Below are 10,430 nucleotides of genomic sequence, written 5' to 3'. Positions count from 1 at the left end.
ATCATTTTCCATATATCTTCATCTTAAACATTTTCATCTTTGTACAAAGATCATATTTCATATATTTTTTTCTTTCATCTTTAAAACTATCAATTATCTTTATCCAAGCTTGGAGTCATAAATCTATACCAAACTTGAGGGAGAGTGTTAGAGTTTTTGTTTATTTATTTTAAAAGTGCCTCGGCTGAGTAGTAAAGCATGAATACAGTGCAGGTGTACAAAGCAAAGCCGAACTGTTGGCATATTTTTTAAGGTTTCGAGGTTTACTTTTTCCTTCAAATGCATATGGCAGTTGTGTAGACGTCTCACGGATCGTATTTATGAGCGACTCTTTTGGGTCATCATGAAAGAGTATACTTTATATGCTAAGAGTTTACTTTTTTGTGAATAGTAGAGTTGACCCGTCTACAGTTTATCCGTCTTCACAACATATCACATGGTTTCTATGCAATCCAATTGGCACAAACATATCGAAATATTCCACAGCTAGAGTGGTTATAATTTCAATACATACAGCAAACATCCAGCACGCTCACTCGAAAATATATCAACATATGTGTATCAGAATATCAAAATATGAAGAAATATACGGTGATCAAAGGTGAAGAAGGCATCTCAAGGATTTCCCATCAATGAGTAATTGTAAAGCTTCATTAATCTTGATAAATGGCAACTCGTGGGTGATGAATTCATCCAACTTCACCTCCTGAATATATCAAGAAGAAAAGTTAATAAATAAACAAAGATAGTAGAATCATGTATATTAAAAGAAGGCCTCGGCTACTAATTAATTAATATAAATAAACGGGGTCACTCTTATTTAGGATCAAAACTGTTTTGGTTCCTTTAAATTGTTTGTGATATGCCAAAAACCCTTTGGCTTAGGAAACTCGACGCTTTTAGTCTAGAACATTAATTCATCGCTAAAAATTAACGGAGATGAGGATATATATGGGAAAATAAGAGGGACTAACTGTTGGGATTTCAGAGAAATAAAAGAGATAACATCGCAATGGAAATCAGAACTAATATCCACAATAAATAAGATGAACACCAATATCTATAGTGGTTCGCCCCAAGATTAGGCTACATATATTCACTTTACACCTTTCAAGAAGATCACTTCTTTATTAATAATAAATAAGACAAGAGAATTGATAATACAAAGTATTTCACACAGAACACTCAAATTTTAATACTCATTTTTCTCTATTAATCATATTAATTCTAAGGATAAACACTCCTTAAAAAATCTCACACTAAATCATTTATCTCACTTCTACACTTATGATTGTAAATAAGAGGATTTTGTGTTTTGATGTGATTTTGAAACGGAAAATAGATTGGTATTTATAGGTGAAATTTTAAGAAGAAAAAAAAATCATCTCTTACATGATTAAACCAATTATTTTTTACTAACACAATACATGTATTAATTATTTGTCAAAAATTATGTGCCTTTATTGGCTTAAATATTATCAATTCTCCACCTCAAGCACATTTTGTGAATTTGATCAGACTTGTAATAGCTCTGCAATATTCAACTTCCATTTCGGCAATCCTTAGGTCTTCATATCATATTTTTTTCATCAGTGTGAATCTTTTCAAACTTTAACAACTTCTCTCCAATACATCTCATATCCAATGATGCGAAAATCAATATGCTTAGTTCTTGAATGCACTGAAGGATTTTTTCTAAGATGAATTGCAATCTGACTGTCACATAACAACTTGTATCAATCTTGCACAAAACTTAATTCCTCCAAAAACCCTTTCATCCATAAAAGCTCTTTGCATGCCTCAGTTGCTACAATAAACTCCGCTTCAGTGGTTGACAATGTTACACACTTTTGCATGACACAGCTCCCTTTACAAATATAATCAGGTATCCTGATGTGGATTTTTCTGGAGTCAACATCTCCTGCCATCTGCGTATGTGTAGCCTACAAGCTCGAGTCTAGATCCTCCAAAACTCAATCTAAGTTTAAAGATTCCCGTAGATATTTGAATATCCATTTTACTACAACACAATGTTTATTTCCCGGTTTTGAAAGGAATCTACTCACTACACCTACATAATGAGCTAAATCTGGCTGAATACATACTACGACATACATCAGACTTCCAATAGCTAAATATGGGACAATTTTCATTTTTTTTACTCATCCTCCGTAATAGGACTCTGCTTTGAGTTCAACTTGAAGTGTTTGGCAAGAGGACATCCAATCACTTTGGCCTGATCCATGTTGAACCTCTGAAGTACATTCTCAATATACTTCTCCTGTAACAACCAGGTATTCTTGGCATACCTACCTCGATAGATTTCCATGCCAATAATTCTTTTTGTTGGCCCCAAGTCTTTCATAGAAATTGTGTTAGTAGCTTCTTTAAGCATTTGATTTCAGAAGCATCTTTGCCAACAATCAACATGTCATATACATAGAGTAGAAGCACTATTAAATCATCATCTGAGGTATTTTTTACAAATGTCACAATGGTCTGTAGTGGTTTTCTTGAATCCCTCTTATCACAGATTAAAACATCTTGTACCATGTCCTGATGTTTGCTTCAGACCGTACATATGAAAGCATGCTTCTGACTCTTTATGTCAAAGTTCTATTCATCATCTCAGCTAATTCGTTGAGTTGTGGTGTCTTTGGTAGCGTCATTAGATGTCTGATTATGTTCCTTTTACATATCTCATCAAAGGATCCAATGTATTCTCGTTCATTATCTGTTTTGTCGCTCAACCAAGTTTAGAAAATTATTGAATTTTTCCACTACTTGATCTTTGGTTTTGAGTGTCCACACCCAAATTTTCAGAGAATGATCATCGATAGAAGTTAACCAGTACCTTGCTCCTCCAAGAAAAAATGACATCAGACCACATAGATCTGAGTGTACAAGATCTAGAATTTTATCGGCTCTGCTATGAGGTGAAGTTTTGAATGATATCCTGTTTTGTTTTCTGGCTAAGCAGTTCTGCATTATTTCATATGAACCTGTTTTATACGAAACAGAACTTGATTGCTCACAAGGCATGTAAAATTCTTTTAACTTACGTGGCCAAGACGTCGGTGCGACAACTCTGTTTAATTTCTTCTCCTGCTTAGTTCTCGCCTTCAAAATGTTTTTCATGAACTACATATAGCTTCGACATCTTTAACCCCTTTTCCACCACAAGTGATCCTCTTGACATCTTACATGCCTCATTTCGGAAGGTTGTGCAGAAACTTTCTTCATTGAGTTTTTCGACTGATATCAGACTTAGAAGCATATCTAGCACATGCCTGACGTCTTTCAGGACCAGTGTAGAGTTGTCCATAGTATTCAAGCTCATATCTCCCTTTACCACGACTCTAGATAAGTCGTTATTCTCTATCCCTGACCACATCAAAGTCCCTTGTATATAAGATGTAAAGCATTATCTTCGAGATGTGAAGTGGTCTGTTGCTCCACTATCGATCACCCATCTAGTTACTTGAGTTGCCAAATTTACAGTCTCATGCTCTAGCTCGTGAACAACATTGAATTCGTCAACGGAGTTTGGTCATCGTCGGTTTCATGTTTGTTTTTCAATTGCTGGCAATATTTTTTAATATGTTCGTTTTCTCCAAAGCGATAACACCTTATGTTGGCATATCTCCCTGAGAACTTGCTTCTTCTTGGCTTCTGATTTGTATTTTTCTTGATCTCGCTTCGCCGCCTAGACTCAACAACAAAAACATCTGACTGTGAGGCGAAAATCGCTTGCTTCTTCTTGGCTTCTGATTTGTATTTTTCTTGATCTCGCTTCGTCGCCTAGACTCAACAACCAAAACATCTGACTGTGAGGTAGAAGTTCCTTGCAATTTCCGCCTCATCTCTTCATTAAAGATATCACTCTTAATGAAGTACATACTCACAACTCCTCCTAGTGTTGTGTTCGTTAGTAATACCTTCATAGTCTCTAAAGACTCTGGTAATGAAGGTAGCACTATCTAAATTATCATCTCGTCATCAAGTTTTATGCTCATACTTGATAACTGCTTCACGAATCATTGAATCTCGTTCAGATGACCTGCGACTAGAGTTCTTTCTTCGTATCAAACCCTTAAAAGATTGGTCAAATAGAACAATTTGTTGTTCCACTTTTGAAGGCATATAGTGTATCAAACTTCGACCAAAGTGTACGAGCATGTGTATCGTTAAAGAAGTGATTATACACGTTGTCATCAGCAAATTTTCGGATGTACCCATAGACTCGTTTGTGCTCGAATATCCATTCGGCATCTGATTTATTATCATTTGGTTTAGACTCGATGAACACTGGTAGATAGATGCATCTTTGTGACGAATAATAGATCTTTCATCTTACTTTTCCAAAGTTGATAATTAGAGTCATTAAGTCTAATCATCTTGCTTGTGCGTACCTCCATCTTTTATGACTTGCTGCCAACGAATTAATCGTCAAAACTTGAACATAAAAAAACAACTTCCCTAATACTATCTAGAAAACCTTTTCTGATTGTGGAATTTCAGACTAAGCTGTAACCACATATCATACGAAGACTTCCTATAGTATTTGAGAATTTCGCTTTGATATCAGTTGTTGGGATATCAGGAAAATAAACGGGGTAACATCGCAGCGAGACATCATAAGTAATATCAACAATGAGTAAGATGAACATCAATATTTATAGTGGTTCACCCTAAGATTCGGCTACATTCACTCTACACCTCTCAATAAGATCACTTCTTTACTAATAACAAATAAGACTAGGTAATTGAGAATACGAAGTCTTTCAATCACAACACTCTGATTTTAACACTCATTTTCTCTTCACTAATCCTATTCTTTCTAAGGATAAACACTCCTTAAAAAAAAATCTCACACTAAATCATTTATCTCACTTCTACACTTATGATTGTAGTTGAGAAACTTTGTGTTTTTGTGTGATTTTGAAATGAAAAATGAACGAGTATTCATACGTGGAGTTTATGGAAGAAAACAAAAAAAAAAAAATTGGCTTACATAATTAAAGCAACAACTTTTTACTAACACAAAACATATGTTAATTATTTGTCAAAAATGATGTGCCTTGAATTCAAATTCGTTGACTTCAATATTAGCACTAATCTCGGTTAGAAAAGTAAACAATACTTGGTAGGAAATTTATTAGTTAGGACAAAAGGCATCTAAAATTTATATGTTGAATGAATTTTTTTAGGAAAGAACAAGGAAGACGAGAAATTACCCCATTCATGCACCGATTTGCAAAATGAGGCAATTGAGATTTCCCTTTGAAGTCACCAAACACTGATCCCACCATTCTTCTCCCATCAAATAGCTCCATTGGATGGATTGGTAGCAATCTTGGCGTTGGATGTATCCCTAGTATCACTGTAAGACCCCAACCCTGCATCAAACCCCGTCAAACTTCATAAATAATTTATACACTACCAACAGTGGTTTATTTTCTATTTATTATTTTAATTCATATTTAAGGATTATAAGCCGATTTCGACAAAAATCATGAGTTTTCGTTAATTCGTAATAATAATTTGTATATTTGTGACATTTAGAGCAAAGTATATGCAAAAAGAGAGCACCAACTGGAGTCGAGAATTTCATACCACACACATCAATAGTATGAGTATCTATATTTCTAAGCTATAAAGTAAAGATCGTTAGACTAACAAAATTTGGTATTTAATGGAACATGATACAAAACATTTTTTAAATTAAAAAACTATATATACCTCAATGAATCACTTAAATTTTTTTTTTTTACGTGGCATATGTTACACGACTCGTTATACGACTCGAAACAGCTCGATGCTTTTTTTTAAAACAATATATTCATGAATTATCTTCTTTTTTATTTACTCTAATTTTACACACGTCTTATTTAAATTTAATCTCATATAATTACTCATGTATTAATTTTAATGTATTTATATTAATAATTTATTCTTATATTTTATAATAAATATATATAATAATTTAATGGAAAAAAAATGGAGAAGAAACTTACGTCATGTGTTGACAAAAAAGCCTCCCGGAGGACATCCAAGTTTCCTGCACATTCAAAACTATATTGCACACCTCCATCCGTCATTTCCCTTATTTTCTGCAGCATTTTTTGCATTATTAATTATAAAATAATTGACCAAACAACTAATTGTATATTATAGAGAAATATAAAAAAAAAATAACTAATTTTAAAAAGACCCAAATCACAAAGAATCGTTGACCCTTAATTTGTTTTCTCTTCAAAATAAAATAAAATAAAATAAAATAAAAATTAGATGTATTTAATTATGGAAGACATTTGCTGACCTGATGCACAGGCTGGTCCAGATCCTTGGGATTTAGGAAGTCTGTGATCCCAATTGCTTGTCCTTTGGGAATTTAAAAAAAAAAAAATACAAGAAAATAATAAATAAATATATAATATGAATTATTTAGTTCATTAAATAATTATATGGTTGGGAAAATTGGGTGTCATTGACCTTTGACCGTGGCCAAGACAATATGCCATCGTTGACTCCACATTTTTGTAAGTCGTTTTAGATCTATGATTAGAGGGAAATTGTGGATTATTCGATTTACTCTAGTCCCATCCACATAATTTCATATATTTAAAAAGTAAATTTATATTTGTTAACAATCGGATTTTGAACTCGTGATCTCGTTTTAAATTTAAAATTTTGATGTAAAATAGACTATAAGTCATTCAAAAATCCTTCTTAAACAACTTTGTCTCTTTTTAATTATGACATTAAAGGACAATACATGGACAAATAATGAATGGGAGGACGGACATTTGTATTGTTTCAGGAAAATTAGGTACGACTGTCAAGTCAAGAATGGAAACTAAAATCTACATAATAGGACATGGTCATATATAAGTACATATCATTGAAATTATAACACAAATTATTCAAGGAAAAGATCCATTATCATACTGACAAAAATTTGTGTGAGACGGATCTCACGGGTCGTATTTTATGATACGGATATCTTATTTAGGGTCATCTATGAAAAAATATTATTTTTTATGCTAAGAATATTGCTTTTTATTTTGAATATCGGTAGGATTATCACAGTAAAGATATGTGAGACGTCTCACAAGAGACCTTGTAAGTTAACCATGGTCTTAAAATCATGGGAATTAATTAATAACCAAGAAATAAAATGATATTTACCTTTGAGTCGTTTATCGGGGTTAATGTCAACTCCAATAATTCTTGATGCTCCTCTGGCTCTTGCCCCTTCAACCACCTACAAATTCATTAAAATATAAGTCAACCTCCATAATGGACATTTTTATATATTATTTGTCAATTTCTTTCTATTTTATTTAATTACTTGCAATATTTAAAATCACGTAAATATAAATATATCAATTTAATAGATATTTGATTAGATAAAAATTATTGTAAATAAAATCAATCATAATTTTAATTTTTCATTCCATAAGAACTTGGTCCATCCAATTTTAAAAGATTAGTAAACACTAATGAAAACTTGAAAGCAAGAACTATGAATATATAAAACAATAATATTTTTTTATAGTTCACAAATCATTATGGTGTAAAAATCGCTTATAGAACGTTTATGTGTGTCGACAAAAAATAGACTCATAAGATCGTCTAACATGAGTTTTCGTATAAATAAAGCAGTATAAAGTGTCGGTTCGAACCGACTGCACCGCTTTAATGCCGAACTATATGCTAAAATAGAGCAAACTTACAGCCAGCCCCACAGCTCCCAAGCCAAAAACAGCGACACTTGCCCCAGATGGCACGTCAGCGGTGTTCCACACCGCTCCGAGCCCTGCGCCATTTATTATTATGTTAATTCAATTAATGCATACCGACTCGTATTATAATACAATCTTACAAAAAAAAAAAAGGGGAGATATCTAACGTGACACTTGGTCATTTTATGGGGAAAAAGGTTTCATAGCCTGTCTTTATGAAACGAATGTTTAACGTGTAGAAAACGTGACTTTTCATTTTTTTTTCCCTGTATCACTTTTTGTAAAGAATGTATTTTTATATTACTTTTACTAGTATATCGAGATATAAAATTATTTTTATTATTTGTACACGACGGAAATGATTAATTAATACCTGTAGAAACACCGCAGCTGAGGAGTGTCATCTTGGGGAGTGGGGCTTTGGAGTCGATCTTGACGACGCAAGCTGAATCCAGCACTGTGTACTCGGCGAATGTGGAAGTGTTGAGGAAATGGTAAATGGGGTCTCCATCTTTGGTCCTGAACCGACACTTGCCGTCGCCGCTCATCGTGCTCTTTAACGGATTCACCCGATACGTCTCGCACAGATTGGTCTTCTCCGACTTGCAGTACGCGCATTCCCCGCACTCTCCGTTGAAGATGGGAACCACATGGTCCCCTACTTCCAACTCCCCCACCTCTTCTCCCACACTTTCCACCACACTTGATTACATATTTACGACATATGATATAAATCAAGAGTGAGATTGATTTGAAGTTTGATAGAGAGTACTTGTACGATATTTAATCATTTAAGGTATAAAAATAAATTATAATGTAAAAATTCATCGATGCATAGTCTTACCCGGAGGCTTCATGCCCAAAAATTCGAGGGAACACCCGCTGAGCTTCATTCTTGAACACAAAACCAAGTTTGACATATCCGATAAATTTCGAGCACAAAATCAATGAAAAACAAAATATATATATGAGACTAATAAGTACCTCTCCTTGCCAAGCATCAAGATCTGTATGGCAGATGGAAGTAAACAGAATCCTGATTCGGACCTCCTTTCTCCGAGGAGGATCCACCAGAATCTCCTCCACGACCAGAGGCTGCCCCGCCCCGTACGCCACCGCAGCTGCAATTATTCCACCAAAGTCAACTCAATGTAACAACGATACATCTCCAATTACATGATCAACCTACCAAACTTATACAGGAAAATTGATTCAATCCCTTAAAATCTCTTCTTCTTGTCCATAGTCCAAATGGCTACCTACATATACTATTAGAATCCTATAGTATTCATTTAAAATAAGTGAAAATTGCATGAAATTCTTCTACAGTCCTACCCATAAATTTCTCGAAACTGAAATAATATTTTCAATCACACAAGAAAAGAACATATATATTAGAAAAGTTAAAAAACTCGATTTACGTACCTTTGCATGTAATAACTTTTCCGATGGTGTCGCTTGAGATGGTATGGTGGTAGGAATTGTGATTCTCCAAACTACCCATTGATCTACAGGCGCTGTGTTTGTGTGCTCTCTATAAATAATGAGGTTTCACGGGAACAGCCTTACTCACATAATTTTTATAGAAGCTTTAAATTCATGGTCAGAGGAGCTAGGGAATTTTGCACGTTACCCCCTAATCTTTATATTTTGCGGTTTACTCCTAAACTTCATTGTTTTATATATATATATATATATATATATATATATATATATATAATTCATTTCTCTGTCCAAGTTCACCGACAAGTAGTCAACCTAGATGAACCAGGACTGTTGGCAGGGTCTACAAATTAAAAAGACGTTTCAAAGAATTACTTTTTATATATTATACGGTTTATATAAATAATATATGTTCGCTAAATTATTAATGGTTGTGTCATTGACTTTTACGATTCCAAAAAATATTTGGAAGATAATTATATATTATTAATGAAAATTTATTATAAATAATTTTAATTTTTTTCAATAATTTAAAATTTTGTAATTTATCATCTATAATTAGAATTTTTACTTTTTCTTTTAAAGAATTTATTTAAAAAATTTTTCTTTCAATCTTTTCTTGTAATTCATTTAAAATTCTATGAATAAGTTTAGTTATGAACTGAAAATAAATAGTATTAAATTGAAAAGTTCATATTATACTTGTTTCATCAATATAAGTTAAAAGGATAAATTTGATATATGAAAAGAAGTACAAGTAAGTATAAGTTGGCTATAAATATCTTTTACTAATAAAAAACTGGTTAAAATAGCAATAAAATTTTTCTTATAAGAATTTTCAATTAATAGTGTAATATTGACATACCATTTTTGAGATATAATCATACTTAAAACAGATAAGTGTTTTTTATTTGGATCAGGAAATGAAATATTTTGATTATTTTCAAAACTTTCAGAATTATAAATTGAATTGTTATTATTATTTTCAATAGCTGAAATACGATAATTTAAATTATTATTGTTATGTTGTAAAAATTTCTTGTTCTTTAAGATTATCTATTTCTTTAACTAAATCCTGTATAGAAACTGGCTTTTGTTGACTATATTTTTACGTAAAAGATTTTTTACTTCTTTCATAGAATATGCTTGTTCTTGTTTAACAAGAATATTATTATTACTGCTAGTTGAAGCAGTATTTTTCTTTTGATCAATACTTGTAGATTTCAATATTGGATCCTT

At 32.5% G+C, this 10,430-nt stretch overlaps 1 protein-coding gene across 1 annotated transcript; it reads right to left on the bottom strand.

The window, feature by feature from the left end:
* Positions 1-462: 462 nt before the first annotated feature.
* On the bottom strand, positions 463-9,412 carry LOC140812434 (alcohol dehydrogenase-like 4). Its single transcript, XM_073170694.1, has 10 exons — positions 9,174-9,412; positions 8,733-8,869; positions 8,593-8,642; positions 8,122-8,450; positions 7,740-7,822; positions 7,192-7,267; positions 6,323-6,384; positions 6,018-6,113; positions 5,238-5,399; positions 463-706 (listed from the first exon to the last, which is right to left on the bottom strand). Exons 1-10 carry the CDS (start codon positions 9,250-9,252, stop codon positions 596-598), a joined length of 1,185 nt encoding a protein of 394 aa, XP_073026795.1. The 5' UTR covers positions 9,253-9,412; the 3' UTR covers positions 463-595.
* Positions 9,413-10,430: the final 1,018 nt, after the last annotated feature.

This window comes from Primulina eburnea, chromosome 14 (genome assembly GCF_022965805.1).
Source record: "Primulina eburnea isolate SZY01 chromosome 14, ASM2296580v1, whole genome shotgun sequence".
Classification (NCBI taxonomy): domain Eukaryota; kingdom Viridiplantae; phylum Streptophyta; class Magnoliopsida; order Lamiales; family Gesneriaceae; genus Primulina; species Primulina eburnea.
Note: the sequence above shows the minus strand (reverse complement) of the source record. Positions and strands in the feature narration are given on the sequence as shown.

Bases quoted from the DNA above. Each gene is read 5' to 3' on its own strand.
- LOC140812434 (XM_073170694.1), bottom strand. From the start codon at position 9,252: ATGGGTAGTTTGGAGAATCACAATTCCTACCACCATACCATCTCAAGC. The intron at 8,870-9,173 runs GTACGTAAATCG...GAATAATTGCAG, and splicing joins AAAAGTTATTACATGCAAAG to CTGCGGTGGCGTACGGGGCG. The intron at 707-5,237 runs GTAATTTCTCGT...TGATATATTCAG, and splicing joins CAAATCGGTGCATGAATGGG to GAGGTGAAGTTGGATGAATT.